This window comes from Elgaria multicarinata, chromosome 2 (assembly GCF_023053635.1).
Source record: "Elgaria multicarinata webbii isolate HBS135686 ecotype San Diego chromosome 2, rElgMul1.1.pri, whole genome shotgun sequence".
NCBI classification, from domain to species: domain Eukaryota; kingdom Metazoa; phylum Chordata; class Lepidosauria; order Squamata; family Anguidae; genus Elgaria; species Elgaria multicarinata.
The window spans coordinates 83393162-83416479 of record NC_086172.1 but is presented as its reverse complement, the minus strand read 5'-3'; the positions used below and the strand labels follow the sequence as shown (position 1 = coordinate 83416479).

At 40.7% G+C, this 23318-nt stretch overlaps 2 protein-coding genes across 4 annotated transcripts in view; one reads left to right on the top strand and one right to left on the bottom strand.

Annotated features, from left to right (window-relative positions):
* The window catches only part of SIRT3 (sirtuin 3), an 18462-nt gene extending 16738 nt beyond the window's left edge, over nt 1-1724 (top strand). For all 3 annotated transcript variants that reach the window (XR_010025049.1, XR_010025048.1, XR_010025050.1), the window contains 2 exons: nt 166-319; nt 1457-1724. The gene's annotated coding sequence lies outside the window, so the exon portion shown is untranslated. The remainder of the gene's footprint in view (nt 1-165; nt 320-1456) is intronic.
* Nucleotides 1-23318, bottom strand: part of RIC8A (RIC8 guanine nucleotide exchange factor A) — a 24721-nt gene extending 1403 nt beyond the window's left edge. Inside the window, exons 1-10 of the mRNA XM_063117030.1 lie at nt 22872-23318; nt 19422-19608; nt 15318-15365; nt 10915-11529; nt 9737-9831; nt 9108-9258; nt 7630-7725; nt 5932-6076; nt 4546-4690; nt 2715-2834 (exon numbers count right to left, since the gene is read on the bottom strand). Of these exons, the coding sequence (XP_062973100.1) occupies nt 2715-2834; nt 4546-4690; nt 5932-6076; nt 7630-7725; nt 9108-9258; nt 9737-9831; nt 10915-11529; nt 15318-15365; nt 19422-19505 (1499 nt within the window). The 5' untranslated portion in view covers nt 19506-19608; nt 22872-23318. The remainder of the gene's footprint in view (nt 1-2714; nt 2835-4545; nt 4691-5931; nt 6077-7629; nt 7726-9107; nt 9259-9736; nt 9832-10914; nt 11530-15317; nt 15366-19421; nt 19609-22871) is intronic.

Genomic DNA, 23318 nt, shown 5'->3' with positions numbered 1-23318 from the left:
GGTTATCTTAGACATTATTAAAATGGATATATCCATCTCACAACCAGTAAAAAGAGCCCAACCCACCCTCAGGTTGGCCTACAGTGCTTCTGCTGGCACTGGTTTTGCTCACATCCAGAACATACACACTAATAGCATTGAGGATTGCCTTTTGCCCAAATACAGGTGTTTCTCCACCACCATTTCTGGAAGAGGGTTTGAAGCTGTAGGCTCTACACAGCCATATTAAGACTCAATTGCTACTGATTTTATGTAAAAAGCAGCATCCCAATGGCCTGCAGATTTCCAGGGCCATAAGCAGATGTCTTTGCCAGCCCAGGTACCTCAATCTTTTTACCGCAGATGCTAGGGATTGAATATGGGACTGATATACTGGCAAACCATGTGCTCTGTCATTGAACTATGGCCTCCATCAAGGTTTACTGAAAGGGTTTTCCCATAGATTTCCCATCTAGGACCCTCTAGGACCATCTTAATTTATCATAAGAACTTGACCAAGGGCTATTGTCTCAGACTTATGAAGATTTTCCAGTCAAATGAAAAGCAAAACTATTTTCTTAAGTTGCTTTCCAATTTTCTCTAAATATTTCAAGTTCTTCAGAGGAAACTATGAAATATAAAATTAATCCAATCAAAAGACAGATTTCTTAATCTCTTCCATCTTACTCCAAAGTAAAAAGAAATTGAGTAGTTAGTCTGTCTAGTCTGAGAATGCCATTAAGGTTTCTGGAGTACAACGGATATGCTCTCCACACATGGTTAGAAAGCAGCTTTTCATGCTCAAAAACCTGAACAGAACTCAAAAACTAAAACAAACGTACTATATTCTGTTTAAATTCAATTTATATGGTGAGTCATATCCCCGGAACAACCCCATCACATTTATATTTTTAGAGCTTTGGCTATTGGGAGGTACAGAAATGTAACAGATAATTGTCTGGAACGCAGTGGGATATTTAGAAACCCACTTGTTAATAAACCCATGTTGCACCTATTGGTTTTGCTTTCTCTTCATTCTGCTATGTGGCACAGCTCTCTTTCAGATGCATTGCTATTTAAAGGAGCATCCTTGCCAAGCACCATATGGCAGTTATCAGCCTTCCGAAGTCCTTCCTGGCAGACGCCCTGTTAAAGAACAGGGATGTGATTTTGAGAAAAGTATGGTTCGATTGCAAAGCCAGAGCAATGCTAGAATTAGCACTGGGAACTCAGGAAGTGGTTGCTCTAAAATATTTTCTTGCCAATCTAACTGGCAAATGCTGCGGGAATTCCTTCTGATTAGGCAACTTCAATGACAAGGGGAAGTGAAACTGCAGTGAAAACACTGTTAATGCAATGCTCAGGCTAGCAGTTATGCCCCTCTAATACACACTGGAAACATAAGACATCTGCATTGAACAGGCTGTCTGTTGCCCTTTTTTTTTCTGCCCACCAAGGTGTCTTTTGAACTCTTCAGATAGTTCCTGGACTCCTGCCTGCACTGCTCCTAAATGATGTATGAGCAACTACTACAGGGGGTATGCCTGCCTGCTGGGAAGTAGAATTGGTGGCATCAGCTGCCATCTGTCTCTGCAATCTACAGTAGACATCTAGAGATCGCTCACTACAGAGACTGCAGAATGAACTTTGTGGAGGCAACAGCACTCAAATGGATGTAGTGGATAAATATTGTGCAAATCCTTAAAGAAGGTGTTCTATTGCTTTGGGTTCCTTGAGGTTTTTTTCTTGACATTTCTACCTTGCATTCTCAGCCCAAATCAGTTGCTAACAGCTTAAAGGTAAATCTCAAGCTATTTACCTGAGTTATCGAAATTCAATCCCACTGACTTTGTTGTTCATATTTTTCCAGTTGTCCCACCCAGTTTATCTACCATGTTCATTTTCTAGTACAGGTTAACTATCACCTATAATGCTGAGCTGTGATCTCCTTTTGCACTCTATCAGGATTCTAGGAATCTTTACTTTAATATTTTTAAATATTTAATATTTAAATATTTCTAGTCCTCATTGTTGTGGAAGAAGGTCTGATGAAATGCAGGCAGCATTTTTTTTGCAGCCTAATCACTCTGAATAGATCTGTAATTCCAGTAGTTAAAGGGTCAAGAAATCTGTATTTTCTTGTCACTGCCTTCATGTTCTTCAATACTAAGTTCGCCATCACACACATCTATTTATCTTGTAACATCTAAACATGTACAAAACATTTGAAATATTAGAAAGAGATCTGAGAAGTTAAAAGGTTCCAGCAATCATGTTTTGATACCTACGAATTAAGCCCTGCTGTCACTAAATTATGGAAATCTAGGGGAGCTAATTTGAAAGAACTCATTGAGTGATATACTTAACAACCACCTTGCCTTGGATAAGCTTGTTGAAGCTATGATGGCAGGGCAAGATCTAACTTCTCAGATTCTATCAAAGGTGTAGTTTGACAGTATTTCCACAGTGTCTGCAGAAGTAACAGCTCATTGGGCAAAATCAGTCAACTAATTAGATTTATACCCCCCTCTATCCTGTAGGGGTCCACTTTCTAAGGCAATCAAATGATTAGGACCTAATCATTAGGGGGTATAAGAGGCCAAATGAAATTAAATAATTCAGGTTTTGGTCTGAATCTACTACAGGTTTGACATTTCAGACTTTTTGATCTTAAATAATTGACCTCTTTCATTTCCCTCTCCCAATATCCAACCCATTTCCAGATAATCTGATACCTGGAGAGTTTGTCAAACATATTCACTAGTTTCATTGCTTCAACCTCCTTCTGCTCATCTGTCATCCCCTCCATCGGGTTGGGAAGTTTCTCTTCCACGCGTCCAGTTATAGGGTTAATGCTATATAGGTAAATCAGAACAAGAACAACATACAGAAAGAAGCATGTTAATTTAAATGTAGGTTGAGATATTAACTACAAGCATAGTGAATTAACCAACTTCACTCTTGGCTTTGCCAGGGATGTAGCCAACATTCTTCAAACTGAATGCTTCCTGGACCATCATATAGTTCAATTTCCCCAATACCCAAAAATGGAAAATGCCACAGGGGCTTTCACAGGACAAATGGTGATACTATCAATGTATGTATGCCATTTTTTTTCCTATTTAGATTGTTTTTTAATGGAGGTAGCGGGAGATGGGGAGGTTAGTACTCTATAAATTTAATGTTATAATTCACTTGGCTAACACAACACACGTCTTTAACTTTAAAACTGATAGCAACAAAGAAGACAAAAGTGCTTTTGTGTCTCCCTTTGAAATATGTGTCTAGAACAGCACTCTTGCCACATTTTGATACAATTCACTCTTGTGCCTCATGTCTAAGTACTGCTATTCTTCCTAGAATTACACATTATTTTTCTTTAGTAGATGCTGTGTATGTGCAGTTACACTCACAAACATTACAACAAATGTGTAGGGGCAAAATGAGGGAGAGAAGCAGGCGAGTAGAGAAGCTTGAAATGCAATTGTGAAGTGACTGTTGATAAAAAGTAATGAGCCAAGGAAAGCTGCAAGATATCTATATATATTAGGGGCAGGCAGAGAATCTTCAGGTAATGAAGGAAGGATGGGAGAAGAGCCAGGAAAAAAGAGAGAGAATCATCCAGACCATAAGTGAGGAAGTCAGTACCTCTTTAATGACATGTAAGCTTTTCATAAATAGCCCAATCACTAAAATGCAGAACAGTGACAATGAAACACAGTACTTGTTGGATCCTGGAATGGATCCTGGTTATGTTTCCATGGATTTACTAATTGCTGAGGAGCTGGAGGAATCAGAAGACTCAGCAGAAAACTTAAAGGTCAACGTTGCACCTGGACATTGATGTCATGATTGAATAATTGGTAACTTGATTGTTTCAATTAAGGGATTGCAAGCAGTTGCATCACTGTACAGTTAGCCTATAAAAAGGAATGTATTCCCATGTACATGTATCAGAAATGATCACTCAGAAATGATCACTCAGAAATGATCACTCCATCTATGTATCAGAGCTGTATTGACTGACCGTATGTAAGTATTTGTATTTGTGATTGCCATAACTAAATTATATTTTTATATGCCAGTAAAGGTTTGTTTAAACCTACTGAAAGTCTCAGTCTTAATCTGTGTCTGTGCTGACTTTGCTGGAAACCGCTGCAAAAACTCTGCTATATGGTTATTGGCCAGAAGCCCAGTCTGGCAATAACTAAATCAGGTTGCAAATATAAAACCAACATATCCCAATAGTACTAAGGTGCCACTTTCCTGTGTGATTCTCAAAATAAAGAAAAAGAAAAACTATTGGTCTGGACAGATGCTATGTTTTTAACGTTAAAAGCAGGCTAGCAAGGAATGAGTAACACCGTTAGACACTGAAGCAGGTAACCAGAGCATTAAACACACAGAAATGAAGAGGGCACCACGAAAAAAACAGTCATTAGCCATGGGATGAGCCAGAAAAGACACAGGCAGTCCATTTGTGGCCTAAGAAGAAAGGCACATGTGCTAAAAAAGGAACAGGAAAGGTAACACTAAGGGAAGCAATGCATACAAATGGGTCCCTACTTGGGTTTTGCTTCCTTGTATTCCTCTGTATCAGTGTCTTCATCCTCAGAGTATTCTCCTTCTGTCCGACCTCCAGCCATGAGGCCTCGAGCTGCCAGGAGTCCAGCAGCATTTCCATATCCAGTATACTTCACAAACCGTGACACTGTTGAAACAAAGACAAAAGTGGGTCACATTCTTCTGCTGCTACAGAAACAAGTGACGAATTCAGCTGCCTCTGGCTTTTCAGACCAACTTTCAAGGAACCAGATACTTGCAAGCCACTCAGTCACATGTGATAGGGAAGAGATTCTATGATTCTATAGAATAGTAGAGTTGGAAGGGGCCTAAAAGGCCATCGAGTCCAACCAATCCACTTTAAAGCATCCCTGACAGATGTCTGTCCAGCTGTCTCTTGAATGCCTCTAGTGTGGGAGAGCCCACAACCTCCCTCGGTAATCGGTTTCATTGTCGTACAGGACGTTTTTCCTGATGTCTAGCCAGAATCTGGTTTCCTGTAACTTCAGCCCATTATTCCGTGTCCTGCACTCTGGGATGATCAAGAAGAGATCCTGGCCCTCCTCTGTGTGACAACCTTTTAAGTATTTAAGAGTGCTATCATGTCTCTCCGAAGTCTTCTCTTGTCCAGGCTAAACATGCTCAGATCTTTCAGTCTCTCCTTATAGGGCTTTGTTTCCAGACCCCTGATCATCCTCGTTGCCCTCCTCTGAACCCCCTCGTGCTTGTCTGCACCTTCTTGAAGTGTGGTGCCCAGAACTGGATGCAGTACTCAAGATGAGGCCTAACCAGTGCTGAATAGAGGGGAACTAGTACCTCACATGATTTGGAAGCTATACTTCTATTAATGCAGCCCAAAGAATGGGCTGCATTATATTAGGTTTTCCTTATGCAAGTGTAATGCGTGAAACGTCACATTAAAATGGTTGTACACATTTCTACAGACCGATACATGAATTAGGAGGGAAACAGATACTCATACTACTTTGGAATACAAAACCTGAAAATATGCTGTCACTGTCATAAAGTTCAGAAAAACAAGTGGTAACCTAACTGTGAACTACAGAGGGTATGTGAGCTTGGATGTGCCTGGTCTTGTATTTTGCTCTATTTTTATCTTCTTCTTTTTTTACTTTTCTAAGAATATCTCCGGTGAACATTTCGGGTGCATATTTAACCTATGACTCATGAGTTCTTGATTTGCCTCAGCTCTTAATAGCTGAACCACTATTAAAGCATATTAGCTCTGCCCACCCTGACACAATGAATCTTACAACAGTTGTAACGCTAGATGGATTAGCCTATTTGCCTGATTTGTTTCAGACAGCCAATACATATGATTACAAGACAATTTGCACTAAGTGAACAAGAAAAATGATGGACACTCACCACTCTCCTTGCAAAGAACAAAGAGGAACTCTGCAGCACAATGCTTCACATCAGTATCAATATGAGTCATGAGGCGCACAAGTTTATTTCTCAGTAAGTTTCCCACCTCTGGTCTATTTTTCACATCCCGCAGTGGAGGGAGTACCTGTGAACCCACGGAAAGAGAAGAGATATGTTAAAAGGTCTTCTTATTAAGTTGGTTCTTATACAGCCTAACAAATAAGGTACAAAATGTCTCAAAAGAAGTCAGCTGTACAAACTGTTACTGTAATGACTGATGCTTTTTAATTAACTGTACAAGCGAGTGCAGATTTCAAAGACTCTTTAAAAATAGGTTTGCAGCAATGTGTGCATGGTGGAGAGGCTCATGTCATTAATCGCTACATAAAGCCCATAGCACTCCCACAACCATATTCCAGCTAACAATCACATAACAATAAAAGCTGTATCTGGGGAAAGGGAAGAATGACATTTTCCCTGTTGAATGCCACTGAATACTAAGAAAATGGTGCATCTCCATGATCTGAAACACAACACTGAAGGAAGATATACAAACTAGGCAGCAAATGGGTCACAAATGCACATTTACCATCAGCTGATCATATGGAAAGCCCCCTAGGTGAGTGCATAAGTAATAATGTAGTTGCTTCACTGCACCACAAATGCATGAGTGAAGCACATATTTGCTTCATTACAGCTAATGTAATGCATGGAGCAGTAAACAGCAGCTGTGCAAGACAATCACATATGGACTGCTTCACTATGGACGGTGCTCTATCCAAATATACCAATCTTTGTATCTTAAATGGTGATGTGAACCAGCCCTCTCACTCAGTATCCCTTGGATATTCTGCAACAGGCTCAGTAGTTTTGGAGCAATCGTGTGGAATGAAGGGATGTTGTGAAAAGAGCCACAAGGAGTGCTAGTGATGCTGACCAAGCTAGCAACTTGCTTTCTGTACAGTGGAAGTAGAGAGTGAACCCCAGATCCCCTGCTGTGCCCATGCACACAGACTCAGGAACCTTCAGGACAGGGTTGAGAAAGGATTTTTACAGAGGCCATGTAAAGCCACAGTTTTCCTAATGCATGTTGCTGGTAGCCATCCAGTTTAGATTAGTATCCATTACAAACAAAAGCCAGACAGCAAAATGCTAAGTAGAGATACATTAAAGACTGTAAGCCACTAAACAAAGGCACATTATAGGAAACAACTAATATGCAATAGATACATGTAATTTTAGGCAGAATCTCTCACAGCTGTGAATCAGCGCTCAGACAAATCAAGCAGCTGTGCATACTCAGTAGCCACAGTGCTTTTTCCCTCTCTGACCACTTGCTGTGCTCCTTGAGTACCTCACTCTCCACATCACATATTGCATGGAAACTGTGTGTGTAATGGCATCTAGAAAATATGGGGGAAGGGGAAGGTAAATGTTTCCCTCAGTACTTGATGAAGAACATTCCCACATGTCCAAAGACACCATTTCACAACTTATGATGGGGCTAGAATATAAGAATACTCTGTACCTGATGAATGTGTAATGCAGCAACCAATATCACACAATCCCTGAGAGACAGTTTCATAGCATCTCCAATATACATCTCCAGATTTACGACAGAGGAGGAGCTTGCCTTGTATTTTTGCTGGCTCAATGGACGTTTTATGTTATGGATCCAACTTGACTAAAATACAGTACCTTAGCTTTAAGGAATTTCCTTGTCTGCCGATGGACCCGGGCACTCTCAGTCAGCAAGTTCAGCACAGGAGTCAAACTCTCCTTAAGTTTGTGACCCTGTGGAAGAGTCCACAAGAAATGGGGTATGGGTGTGTCATAATCATATATTGTTTCCCACGTATGAAAAGATTCATGGTAATACAGATTTTTATGCTAGTTCCAGTTCTCTGAAACAGCGCAGGTAACTGCAGATCAGCTGTAGGCTATCACATACTATGTACAGTAAATCCTCAAAGTATACAAGTGCCATGTCTCATCCTTTTCTCAGGGTGAAACTCTATAAGAACTTGGGGCTGCCACCAAAAATGGCATCCCTGAGTAAAGCCTCCCTGCCCAAGTTGTTCTGTAACAAGTACTACAGACATATTTCATGACCTGACATCAATATGCTGATTGTTTACTTGTACTCATTCCACACCACTGGACAAGATAAGTTGTATTACATATAGGGGACAGGGGACAAGTGGGAGGGGAGGATGTGAGAACACAATCCAGGCCTGCTGGCAGGAGTCCCACATTTCTTACAATGAGTACTGTCACCCGCAGTACAAAAAGCCAGGTCGTTTCTGCTGAATGTCATATCACCTGATTGTGGCTGAGAGTGACTTCAAGCATTACAGAAAATCAGAAGCATGAGTGATTTGCATTTCTACTTTACATACTTCAATGGTAATGAGTAAAGTGGGACTCCTGCATCTTGCCTGTGACATGATCTACGAGATCTGAATTGAAATGAATAAGTTTCCACTTTTCTGTAGAGAACTTTGCCTGCCATCCATCAGAAAGTAGTCTGAGAGCCATTATTCCAGTCAACTCCCTTTTGGGGACTCTGCAGAATCCTGCTACCACTCTCTATGATACAGAAAAGGAGATTTAAAGGTAGAAATATACTTGGCTGTGAGGAAAACAAGACAAAGGGGCTATGGTGAAACTCTGGAATCCATACAATTTTGTAGCAACACAGAACAAAAGACAGAAATTAATCAATACTAATGCTTCTTATTCTACCAGCAAAATTTTCATCTCAAAAGCCAACAAGCATTTTACATTTAAATTAATCATTTGGTAATCACTAATCAGATCCAAGTCAACCAAATGCATCATCCAAACAACCGATGAAACAATTACATTTTAACACTCATCTAATCATGGAAAGTCCTCCATTTAACCAGTGAATCATCTTTCCCTGCCTACTCATCCTTAACATAACATCTTTTAGCCAGTTTTGTGTTTTCTACCATGCTGACTACTACTTCAGCAGTTTTCTAAGAGAGGAATAAGTAGCTGAGATTTTTTATGTTTAACACAGAAGGCTAAAGCCAGAACATCCAGGCATGGGATTGATGGCAAAACCTGTCCTATACAGAGCATGGGAAGTACTGGAAGTAAAAGCGCTTGTAGAGCATTGAGGAATTGGGAAAACTATCTGTTTCACCCACCCTGTCAAGACGTCGGTCAAGGAAATCCAACAGAACATTGACAGCATCCATGTTGACTCCCATGTATTCAAGTGAGCCTGGATGCACTTTGGGGCCCAGCAAGACATCCAGACACTTGAGAGGCAGATTGCCCAGGAGGTTGACTGTGTGGCTGAACATACAACACAAAGGAAACCAGAGAAGACGAGTTAGCAGCCTACATGAATGAAGGGCTGTTTTGTTTTAAAACCCTGACAAGAATCCCAGCAACATGAGAACAAAATCCCCAGATGTCCTGACACTGTGATAGGGACATAAACACTACACAGAACATTTAACAACATACTCTTTCTCCATTAATTCCTGCCCCTCCTCTGTCGTTTCCCTAGATCCATTTTTAGATTGTAAACCCGTTTGGGTCTGGCAAACCTGTTGTATGAAAACTGTCATGTATATAGGCAATTATTATCATCATCATCTACTATGTCAGGTGCATCACACAGAACTGAGCACTGATTCTTGAATACTCTGCACAAGCTGCATAGCTCATGTGATAATGATCCCTCAATGTTAAGTCAATTTCAGCAATGGCACTTTCTCATCCAAATAAGAATCATATTGGGATCCAAATCCCACAGCAGGTTAATCACCTGTGAAATTCTTCTGTCCGGTCTTCACCATCTGCTGAAATCATCAGGCAGTGACGGAGGAGGGCACCCAGGCGTCGGTACAGAGCAGCATCTTCCTGGCCCCAAAACATAATAAAAAGGCTGATTATGAGAGGGAAGGCATCTCTCTCTTTTGCACAGCCTATTGGTTGCAACAAGCCACTGTTACTGCACTTTCTCATAACTGACTGTGGTTTTGGACATTTGGATCAAGAGAAAAAATGCATACAAGGAATCTGAGAATCTGCATAGCAAATGACTGCTCAGAATACAGCCTCAGCATAGAATTCAAAGTTCTGGGCTCCCAGGTTTATGGACAAATGTGTGAGCAGAGCAATAGAAGTGGGGTTGCATGATAGAGTGTGAGGGGAGGAGCCATAGCTCAGTGGTAGAGCACATGCCTGGCATGCACAAAGTCCCAGGTTCTATCCCTGGCATCTCCAGGTGGAGCTACAAAAACACCTGCCAGAAACTCAGGAGAACCGTTGCAAGTCAGTGTTGACCATACTTGGCTAGATGGGTCACTGGCCTGACTCAGTATAAGGCAGCTTCCTATATTCTCTTTTCAATTTGAAAACAGGCTTCATTTCCTCTATTTTGCTGCAAAATTTCCAGGACCCCCCTTTATCCTCAGGGTGTTCCATACCCCACAGACTAACATTTATAGGTTCCATCAATATATTTCAAAGTCAAAAGTGTTCTGTGGCCAAATTAGTTTGGGAAATGCTGCCTTAAGTGCTGCTACATGTTGATTTAACAGGCATTTCACTTTGCTTTGTTTTTCAGTGGCCTCATGTTGTTGGAAATTATGTTAAATCAGATTGCAACGTATCTGATTTTACTGCATTTAGAGAAAACATGACACTACATGGTTTTAGAAATCAATAGTTATAGCAATATTATCACCAGTCAGTCATTCTTTTTTGTTGAAGTAAAGGGACCTGTGCCTTTCTCCTCTGTACCAAATAAACAGATTTGTTAATAACAAGAGTAAGTAAGCTCACAGAAGCAGCGAATTGGCCAAATACGTAACTGAAACACAAATGGACACTCAGTCTAAATGGTATCCTTAGCTATAGGAATTATGGATGAAAGATAGTGGTAAATAAAACAAAGACTGATAAAGCCAAGATACCAAAAGCCAGTTCTGGGTGACTTACCTCATCCACCTCCCTCTTGTTGGTATCGAAAGTGATGTTGAACAGCACCTTCAGGATCTCCATGGCACGTTCTGCCTCCTGCCGAGGTAAAGGCAGGGAAGGATTGCCCATAGCAGCAACCTCATGAGGGTCGATCCACTTCACTCCTAATGTAAGTTCCAGGGTGTCTGTCATAAGACCGATACCCCGGAGTTCCTGCGCAAGTTGCTGACGGATGTCCACTCTTAGCGCCGTCAGCAAGAAGAGAAGACGCAAGTCAAAAAACTTTATATCGTGGGGGAGGTTTCTCTCATTGTAGAGCTTGATACGGTCTGTGAGGCCCACCACAAACCGGGCTTCAGAGGTCAGTTCCTGAGCCTGGGAGCTGCTGAAGACAATGTTACACAGGCACTTAAGTGCCTCCAGAATCACATCCAGGTCTGGAACTTCTAGCATCTGCTCCTCTATGTAATCAATCCCTGCATGCCTGGCTAATGTTTTCAAGCTTTCCATGGTTGCAAAAGGGCCAAGGCAGCTTTTGTCCCGGGACAGGATTCGTATGCTTTCCAAACATGTCACCTGGCAGGATGGCTGGAGCACCCTCTCCAAGAACTTGATCAGGAGCATGGCCAGTTTCTACAGCATTAGAAGGGAAAAATGAGACGCTTAACCAATCTAGTAGTGAAGCAGTAAGTTTTTACATGAGAAACAAGGATCAATCCATGTCTGTACTTGTGGATTGCAGGGGATCCAAGAAATTAATGTTCTCCAAACCCTCACAATCCATGTATTCCCCAGCCCCATTATTATTATTATTATTATTATTATTATTATTATTATTATTATTATTATTTATATACCACCCCATAGCCAAAGCTCTCTGGGCGGTTTACAAACGATATAAACTATATTAACATACGATAGTAGCAAAACAACAGGAGCAGACCTGACACATTTAGCAGCACGTTAAGCACATGCCCCATTCCCTTTAATTATGATATGCAGTTTGTGAGTGCCATTGCATATATAGTCAAAATAATACCACCTATGCACAAGAGGGAGGTGTCAGCATACTTGGGAGAACCTCAAGGTTTGCAAAAATACCAAAAATGTTTAGGAAAAAACTCTAAAGGAGGAGAGGGCTGTCCCTAAAAAACAGTCCAATGATGAGTGAACATACTCAGTGGTCGCTAAATGATAGTGTTGGAAGGGAGAGAATGGAAAACTGTGTGCGTTGGTAGCTAGGACACTGAACAGCAGCACTCTACAATGCAACATTTTGTTGCAGGTACCACTTGTTTTATCCCATAGCCCATTCGACTTCATCCAGCCTGAGCAAACTGACCATGCACATATAGTCCTAGTGAGAAATATCTGTGTATAGGCTCCAGACCCAAAGTGACAAAAAATGCCCCATTATTACAGTTTGGAGGATGGAAGCAGGACTAGCATTTTATATCGTTAACCAGCCCAAGTCCTTTTCCATAAAATGAGCCACCTATTACAACACTAAGTCAATCCTGCTTTGGCAAGACCTACACCAAACGGACCGATCAGCCTGAGGACTGGCCTAGGCAGGCTGAGCAGTCATGAGTTAAGCCACAGAATCAGGCTGGTCAGGCTAAGGAATGAAGCAAGACAGGGAAGCACATTCAGATTTGGTTTTAATGATATGTGGGATTTTGCTCTCTGTATGTCATAATATATCAACAAAATGATGCAGCAGAGTGATTTTTTGCACAGTGGAGCTTAGCTGAATTGAATACAGATATTTAAAAAAATGGACATGTATGTATTTTGGCAGGCTTGCTGCTTTTTTGCGTTTCCTTTCTTTGAATGGTTTTGTTCTGCACATCATGGTGTAATTTCATCCAAATTTTGCAAAGTCGCGGAACAGATCTATTTTTGGAACATTATTAATAAATGTTGAGTCGGACTCTTGCTTAAATGCCATTTTAACCAATATTAGTGAACAGATCTGTTTATGTAACATACTACTGTACAGAAGACTGCTAGTTCATTTTGTGCCTGGATCAAAATTTGGGGAAGAGATTGTAGAATGTTAGGAAAAGAGAAGAGAATAAAACGTATTAGCTTTCTTCCTCAAGAGTGAGTGCAAGAAAGGTGTCTGCATAATCACTGTATGTAGCCATAACTTGATTTCTCCTACCCATCTTTGAATAGTAATTTGGGGTGGGGACGGTTCTTCCACACTTTAGCATGGCATGCAATCTTAAGAAAGTCCTCTTGAACAAATATAAAATTTCATTGGTCTCTATGCCTACTGAAGAATGTATCACAATGGTACCCAAAGTGGCTAACAACAAATACATCATAAAACAAAAAATGTATGCAAAACAAGCGGTTAAAAACAGACCAATAAAACAGCCAGGTAAAAACAACAGCAGCAGTTATTTATGTGTTTATTTAAACCAGTTAAATAGTAATATATTGTCACGGTTATTATTAAAATATTATTATTAATGGTTAAAAACTAGAGTATATGTTATTTAGAATAGACCTTAGTTAGGCAGCTGGGGTAGAGATGTGAAGGCCCAGAAACCCCCCTGGAAAAAAATCAGAAAAAACAAGTTTTTTTCCTGTTTTTTTCCAAAGCCATTTTTTGCTTCCCCCACCCCCCCCCAAATTGGAAAAATTGAAAAAATAATAAGAAAAAATGGATTATGGAATGTTTTATTTTAGCATGATGAATAAAATGTTTAAGACAAGATGTTCAGATATTTACTTCTCAAATGATTTCTAAAAACTATGTACAGTATCAGATTATTACAATTTCTGTGCACTAAGGACAAGCAAGTCCTAGGGTGCATACTGAGACTACAACTCTCAAATGCAAGAGCAAGATGCATTTCCATCTCTAGGGGGCACTGCCATTGAAGCAGAGATTTAAACTGATCGTGATAGCTATAGCTCAGAAAATGAGTCTGATTAAAATTCATGCACATTCATTGAATCTTGGTCCCCCCCCCTTTTTCTGTTCTTTTTATGGGAATGGGTGCTTTGTGTCTGCTTGACACTGTGGAGGACTAGCGGAGACATAAATAATTTTCTTTGTTACTAATGTTGATGCTTTTTTTCTGTTGTTGTTGTTGTTTTAATTGTTTTTTGCCTGCTCCTCATAAACTGGTAAAACCAAAGAGGTTCCTTACAGTTCAGGAGCTTGTAGCTCCATTTGTTACCAAAAAAAGGTAAGCATTTAAAAAACTAATTTCAATTTGTAATAATTGCTTGAATACACTGTACTTTTAATATACCAAATATAACAATTTTATGCCAAACCAACTTGTACATAATCAGATTTTATGTTCCTAAAGTAACAAAGTGACTTTCAATCCGTAAAAAGTACTAATATTGCTTTTTTTTTAAATTTTTCCAAAAATTTCAGGTTTCTTCCGGAAAAAAATGGAAAAAAACCAATTTCCCCCCATGTTTTCAGAATTTCTGGAAATTCTACAATGCTAGGTATGCACACATTTTAATAGAAATATATCAATAGGTATATAGTTATAAAAGAATGACAAGCCAATCAGAAGGTGTCCCACTGAACTCCTGATGCAGGGGCACCATTTCCAGGTGAAAAATTATACACAGTGTTTAAGAAAACTGAAAAACATTGCACAACATTACATTCGCAACATGCACTTATCCTATTGCGCTTATTGCCAAAGCAACACAAGAGCCACTAGCATAAATGGCTGTCAAAAGGTTGTGATGAAGACATGGAAAAGGATAGCTTTTTCTTTTTGTTTCCATGACTGTAGCCACTAATAAAGGTATCCTACATTGGTCTGGAGCCTCTTCAGTATTTCTAACGATTTCCAAGAATAAAAAGGGGAGACCACTGTTCAGCAGCAGCAGGAGCACATTCTTTACACGGAGAAGGTACCAGGTACAATCCTGGCATCTCCAATTACAAAGGATCTCAGGAAGCAGTGCTGGAGAAGACCTCTGCCTTACACCTTGAGAGCCACTGCCATTTCATGAAGACAATACTGGACAAGATGGATCAGTAGTCTGACTCAGCATAAGGCAGCCTTACATGTTCATACAGAAATTCATAATAGCCACTGTACCTGAATGCTATAGATCGTGTCCGGCTATCAAAGTATACTTTACTTCTTATCCAGCACTTTCCCCCATAAGTGGTTTAATTCCAGTGAGACAGCATCAGCTGCTCTCTGGCTGCTGCCAGCATGACTTCATAAACCCTGAAGGCTAAACAGTGTGTTATGTTAAGCACAATTTTAAACAACTGTGCATCAGCTGGCCACTTTTGTTTTGAAGGAAAAGCTGCTGCTGCACAGGGAGCAGAAGTTTAACTCATTCAGTGTCCAGGGGCAAGCTACACAATATCTCAGTTTCAGTGTTCCTGACTGAGTGAGCACAATAAAACAAGGACTTACCTTCCTTTCTTCCTGTTCCTCAGCTTCAAAGGTAAAACACTGAGATTTCTGGGAATGCAATGGAAAAGAATAGTTGGGGGGGGGGGAGAGAAAATAAACTTACTGTAAATACACAAAATGTTTTTTAAACAAATGACAATCTATTGAAAACCCAGCCATGCAAATTGCAAAGCAGTGAACAAAGCAAAAGCAAAAGAAATAGGCTTACAGTTGATACATTCATTCAGAGAAGCTGGCATAGCTTATGATTTAAGGAAACAGTAGGGGCTTTGAACACATCTCAAGTTTCATGTAATGCTGTGCTGAAGACAGCAGGAAATACTTAAGATGGAATTTATAGTTGTTTAAGACATAAGGTGCAGAACAAGGTAATCTTGGGCTGTGATCCCTAAACCTACTAAACAGCCCCTTTGAGGCCAACAAAGATCCACCAGAGAATACACTCTTAAGATTGCAATCAGACTCACTACGGCAACAAAAAAAGGATTCCCATGATCAAGATTTCAAGAGAGATTAGCTACCTACACTGTAATATGCTGTTATAACAAGGCTGTCTCATGCATGTGGTATAAGGTTAGCTAGGGTGATCGTATGAAAAGGAGGACAGGGCTCCTGTATCTTTAACAGTTGTTTCGAAAAGGGAATTTCAGCAGGTGTCATTTGTATATAAGGAGAACCTGGTGAAATTCCCTCTTCATCACCACAGTTAAAGCTGCAGGTGCCCTGCCCTCTTTTAAATCTGGTCACTCTAGTATAGCTCCTGCACCTTTAACTGTTGTGATGAAGAGGGCATTTCACCAGGTTCTCCATATATACAAATGACACCTGCTGAAATTCCCTTTTCTATGCAACTGTTAAAGATACAGGAGCCCTGTCTTCCTTTTCATATGGTCACCATAGTTAAACCCCCTTCCTCCATGGTCACACTCTAAATTCAGGCCTCCAGAGCATTGTCATCGTCGTTGTTTTCTTAAAGAAAAACACATCAGAAGCACCAGTCACAGAGCTCCCACATAATATCTAGTCTGGCTCATAAAGTTGGGTGTTGATGCATCACATTCCGTAATCATGGCTGACCTCCCCAGGAAGTTCCATGTAGATAAGTAAGCACTGGAGAAAAACTGACCCATAAAAAATCCCACTGCACAACTCCCATGGAAAGAAGCAAAAGTCTGCCTACACCACCTTCTGAAAGAAGCAAAATCACTCCACCTGCCCCCTCTGAAAAGGTAGTCCAGAAAGATACCATGGTCTATAATACTTAATAATGCTTAAGGTTTATATAGCAAATGCTCAAAGCATTTCACATTAATTATCTAGTTCTAATCCCTACCACAACCTTGAAAGGAGGTCAGTATTATTATTCCACATATTGCTGATGGATGCTGAGAGTAGCTTGCGTAAGGCCACCTAGTGAGTTCATGGCAGAGGCAAGATTTGCATTTGCCATGAAATACATACACAGAATTTTGGGGTTTGTTCTAGGACACATATTCTGCAAGCCTGCTGGGTTTCACCAACCACTGCCTCTCATCACCTGAGAATGCAGACTAGAACACACCTAAGTCTCTTGTAGCTGTATATTATACTGGTAGATCAGTAATAATTGATGGGAAGGCTGAATTTCAGGGGAAACCTGTCTGTCATTACTGATCTTCTCATTGAAAATTCTGCTTCTCATTCTGTTCTCTTATTCTCCCTGCCCACCCACCCCAATATCTTCCCTCATGATTCCATTTTGTAAGCCACACTGGGGATTCCACTCAAAAAGTTGAATACATATCAATAAAACTGTGGGACCCCTGATAAGCTCCCAAAGAACCACAGGGTCCCACAGAACACTGTTTGAAAAACCACTGCCCTCCCTAATCAAACACATCATTTATGACATCAATTATTATTATAAATAAAATCACAAGATCTGAAATATTAGGCCTCCTGTTGGTGACCTCATATAGTGAAAGCAAAACATGGCAAATAATTTTTAAGAGAACACAAACAGGATCTTTCTGTCTATGCTTGAGAGAGGAACCTGCATCCCTGATGCACATCTCCCTGGAGTTCTGGGGACTTTTTCTATTAATTGAATTATCTTAACTTTTGCACTATAAAGTGCAAAAGCCAAGAACTGATCACAAATAAACTGAACATACTAGTTTCTTCCACTAACCATCCTGAATAACTACTGTCTTAATGGGATTTGATAACACATAATGTCTTATTAAAAAACAAGTTTGCTTTGTAGACAAATAGCTTAATCATATTATGGACAATCTTGTTTTCTAGGGAAGATGGGGTGAGGGAAAGAAACAGGAAGGATTGACTATAAGTGCCTGAATAGCCATGCTGATTAGGATAGTGGTTTTTGAATTTCCCACCTTCAGGGAAACCTTCCCCTGTTGACTTGTTTGCTAAGGAACCCCTGTACATTGTCAAAGACTCTGAGACATGTTTTAAAGTGGACAGTCAGGTCATGGAGTGCACTGGCTAGGCTTAGTGATGCTATTTAAATGACGAATGCACCATAAAACACACTAACACTCTCCTATAGCTGCACATTCCAGGGGAACCTTGGCAGTGGCGGGCAAGCCATCCTTCAGGGAAGCTTGCCCACTGTTACCGATCTTCAATTGAGGAATTCGTGATAAGCTTCCAAGGAACTTATGGGATTCCTAGTCCACAGTTTTAAAAACCTAGACATCTAGGACAACTTCATGATTTTGGTTCCATATCCTCCCAAGTGGATGGGGAAGGTGTGATTGAGCAAGGTCTCTTCGCATTCTCAAGCCAAGATTAGAAGTCAGGTCCTGAAGAAGAAACATTCTGCTTTTACAACTGCTGCATATACTATCTAATCTGCTTACAGAATTTATTCATACAAATGCTTACTCAGTTGCTGAAGCCTGCTAGTTATTGCACTGGAAACTTTTGAGTTCAATATGCAGTTCTTGAAAATGTTATGTTGTTAATGAGATCTTATATTTCTGTGCTCTTCTATGTACTGAACCTAGATACACTGCCCATAACAAAATGTCAAAAATACCACTGACCATTGTGTGTTTCTTACCTAGCATCACTTCAAAATACTATAATCCAAAAGCATGCAGGGAGTCTCAAGCTCAATTCCCAGCATTTCTAATTAAAAAGGAATTCAGGTCAGGACTTGGAAAGACCTTTGTTTGAGACCCTGGAATGCTGTTTCTAGTCAGAGTAAACAGTACTCTGCAAGAGGGACCAAACGTCTGACACAATATAAGTCATCTTCCTATGCAAGTATAAAATGCATACAATCCTCCAACTCACATGCATTTTCCCCTTAGAAAATACCATTTTGTGCTATATATCATATGTGCAGCTACTTCGGAGGACTGCTGCAGGAAGAGTTACAGACATGAAAAGCCAAAAGCATCCTTGATGCAACTCACTATAAATTAATGTCACAAGCAAACATTTCATTGGGGCTTGATTTCAAGTTCTTAGATATGCTTATTTTATCGAGGATGACTTCTATGCAATATTTTGAAACAAATCTAATAGTGAATATTTTAGAATACTTGGTCTCTCAACATCCATTTATTTATTTCTCTTCCCCATCAGCTTTCAAATGCCCTAGCTATGGCAAACCCTTAGGTTAAATTATTTTTTAATTAGGTTAAATTACATGACACACACTATTTCTCCCCTTTGTAGAGCAATTCCTGGGGCTGCGTGTTTGTTAATACCACACATTTGCTTGCCATATAAAGCTCCTCTTTTCCCTTCTGCTGTCTGAAATCTGCCCCCACCCCCACTACTAATATCTACCTTTCCAGCACATCCCACTCTGGCCAAAACAGCTTAATCTCCCCATTACATTTCATTTTAAGCAAGCAAAGGAGAGAGCAGTTACAAACAACACACACACACACACACACACACACACACCACCACCACCCACTATCTTTTCAAGCAAAACAGATGCTTGCTTACAGAGGTTAATAACATTTTACAGACCAGATGAAACTGAAGGCAGCATGCCAAGAATGGGAGCAAAATGCCCAACACAGATTCTCCAGCAAATCCTTCACAGTAACACCAGGCAAACAGCTCCCAATGGACACTCACCTCCTGGTTGTAGATCTGCAACACCTTGAGGACAGTATCTTGCTCCCCGCTTTCTACGGTTTCTAGCACAGTCTGGAGCGCCATTTCTCCACAGAGTGGAGGTGGCCTGGAGGGCTGTGAAGCGTGGCAGGAGGCTTTGCGTCGGGCTGGATAATCACAGATGCGCAGGGGCCTTGTTGTCACACAGCTGAGGAGGAGGAGGAGGAAAGGAAATGAGACTGCCCACTCCAGTACACCCAAAGCATCGAGCAGATGGACGATCCCAGTAAAACCAGCCAGTAGCTCACTTGCTCTCTCACACTAATCCTCTTCCTCTCTGAGCTTTTCAGCATTTAATAATTGCCCAAGCGCCAAGCAAGTCTTCCCCTCCCCCACTCTGAGGATTACCTCAGAACAGATAACTGCATGCTGCAGCTCCCTCAAATAGCCTCTCTCCCCTCCACCCACTGTCCTGATTTCTGGATACTGCACAGAAAAACCCTGAACTGCCCCATTGATACAAAAAGGATGAATGCACCATATAGACAAACAGACATGCACATACATAATTCTGGCTAGGAATATCATCCATAGGTGAAAATAGAAGGAAGATGAGAGGTCAGAGAGCCTTGTAAATCTGTATCCAGATATCTGTGGTCCTCTTCAATGGACTCACATTTTGTATCTAAATATCTGAACCTGTTTACGAACATGAAAAAGGAGAGGAGGAGGAAAGACTGGCCTGTACCGTATGCTGCCTCAGGCCTTTAATTTTATCATCACAATTCTCTATATCACTACGTTTTGAACACGCAACTCGGTGTTCAAAATATTCACTACAAAGTTGCCAGCTGTTTAAAGGGAGGCATGTTTTTGTTTCCCTCTAGGAGTCATTCTAATCTCAGTGCATCTTACATGATGGCAGAAACCGTGACAGGGGAAGGGGACCAGCAGTCTGCAAATGCACAAGCTTGGAGAGGAGACACAGAATCCATCCCGAACCTGCTCCATATCCTCTGCTTTATGATCCATAGCATTCCATATATAGAATCTCACCCGGCCTCCATAGCTGGGAAAGTCTGGACATGATGCACGTCCATCTAGAGTTGCAAGTTATGTTCAAACCAGAATTACAAAAGCCTGATAACTTTCCCAGAACACCATGAGTCGTACTGTTAAAGAGTCACTTCTCACTTTATGAGGTACTTGCCCTTCACACTTCACATGAATAACTGAAGGAAACACTTATAGAACACATGGAGAGTGCTTTATTGAATGTTTATTTATTGCCTATCTATTGTATTTTGTATCATTCTGAATTGTTTTATTCTTGCACGGCGCCTTGAGAGGGCTTCATCTTAAAGGCAGTCTAAAAATAATTTTAAATAAATAAATAACCCAGCTGCCGCATAAAGAGTGAAGTGGTTCTAAGATAAATTTGATGCATATTTACATGTACATAATTGTCTTTGCCATCTATAAAAAGAATATCTAAATTAATAAGGAAAATTAACCCATATGCCAAAATATGTATATCTATGACCAGACACATGCATTGTCAATTCTGGAAAAATATCACCACTCTTAGATTCATTTGGTAGATTATAAATGCCTCATCTTATTGTCATTCTGCTCTCTTTTAAAAGACAGTTAAGCACCCCTCATAGTTACACTTATGGAAGGGAGAAGAGAGAGTCTGAAAGCAAAACCAGAGTTTTAGAATATTTTACAGCCTTCTGTGCATGTAAAATATGCACTCCCCCATCCAGGCCCCAGGGCTGGTGCCAGACTGTTTTGCGCCCTAGGCAAGGTGAGCTACTTTCACACACACACACCCCAAAAAATGTCAACTTTGATTTTTAAGAACATATGTTTCCTGGAAAAAATAAGAAGCACAAAACTTGAAACCGCTAAATTTATTTTAAAGTGCAAGAAATACGTCATGCCAATTATAGCAAACAAATTGGAAAGGAATGTCTATGGGTCTAAAATGCATTATTTAACAGGAATATCACCTCCAAATCATCCCCCCCAACTCACACACGTGCGTGCACATGCACACTCAGCATCACTCACTCCAAACAAACACACGCATGAACACATGCATTCACTCAAAGACCTCATGCACCCCATTCACCCATACATTCTCTCTCTCTCTCTCTCTTTTCCGGGCGCGTTCCGGAAGTCCGAACGTGGAGCCGCCCCACCCCCACCCCAGCATCCCTGGCTTCGCTTCGGCTGGGCGGGCGCAGGGCACCATCTCACCCGCCCAGGCCCAGCTGAATCCTCGGGCCGTGAGTGCTGCACTGCGCCCGGCGCCCCTCCTCTTAGCTTGGTGCTCTAGGCGGCTGCCTAAGTGGCCTCTATGGTAGCACCGGCCCTGCAAGGCCCATTTATTGTTACATGCAACCAGGTGCTTGCAACTAGAACTGGATTGGGGCTTCTGTCATTATACCACTGAAAACTTGTGGAGTGAGAATCCTCATGACACCTAACCAATTATATTTACTAGCATGCCAGAAAATCCTAAAAGTACTATATATCTTTTACCATATATTATTATGCAATTACACATTGGGATAATTTAAACACCTTTCAGTGGGGGAGGGGGCAAAACCTTGGACCTGTCCATGTTTATCATCTTATAATGGCTGCTATCACATAAAAGCCTGGTTGTATAAGAGGACAATTACTGGCATGGAAGCTTCCATCAATGGAAGCAAGCAGTATGAACAAGTGATAGTTTATCATAGCAGGAGCCTAACACTGCAAGTGACACTGCTTCTAACAGTTTGTGAAACAAGGTCACTTCCTTTGCGATATATGATGTTGTGATAGTCTGAAAAAAGAGTAAATTATTCAAAATAAAGTAATACCCCTTGAAATAAGGGACATCTGGCAGTACTTGCCCCTATGCTTATAACTACCAGTTTCACTACAGGTTCACACTTGTGTAGAACTATGTACATATTTTGTAATTTGGGAATCACGATGTCAGTATATTTTTCATCGCAGTTCTCAACGCGCACATTGAAAAAAACATTGGAACAAAAACATTCATTCATTACAAAATATACATATCCTTGTGTACCAGCATGAAACTGTATGTACAAATTTGTAAGGTCATAATCAGACTTATTTCTCTTTAGCCACGACTACACAATTAGCCTGTATCTTTCAAAATCTACCAGGGCTTACTGCCATCCAAATTACTTTAGAAAAATGTATGGGCTAGGAAATATTGTAAACATTCCATTAATAGCGCAGCCTGTCTTGATACAATGTGTAAGCTAATTGCTTAAAGAATACCCTCCATGGTTTAGAAATATATAGTTATTGTTTATATTATATAAAAAAATTAAAACCAAAATTACCTTTTCACTGTAAGTGCCATTCTAGCTAGTACCACTATCCTTAATTATTTTGGCAACTTAAACATCAAACCAATTAGAAGGGATAAGAAAGCGTTACCTTCTTTCTAGCTTAGCCGCCTTTTGTGCGTGCCGTTTTCGATCAGACTTCCCGCTTCATTTCCTGAACGCAGCAACTCTCACTCCTTCCCCCAATCCTTCAAATGCAGTTTTCAAGAGCGGACAGCGGCTTTGTTGTCCCTATGCTAGAAAATCCGGCTAGCAGAAAAACAGAGGGCGCAGTTGGGAATCATAATGCTGGGCTGCCGAGAAAGAACTAATCTCTTGGGAGTTCCACCCCTTCGACAAACTCTCTTACTGCTCTCCTCGAGGTTGATGGGAAAGAATGACTGCCCGACTGTACGGAAGTGAGAAGTCACGGTACTGGGCAGTGGATTCGCTGCACTCAACGCTTGATCTTGTTTCCGAGACAACAGACGAAACAGTAACCAGCATCTAACAAGGCACCCAAATCGTAATGAATTTCGGCGGGTTCACACATGGATGT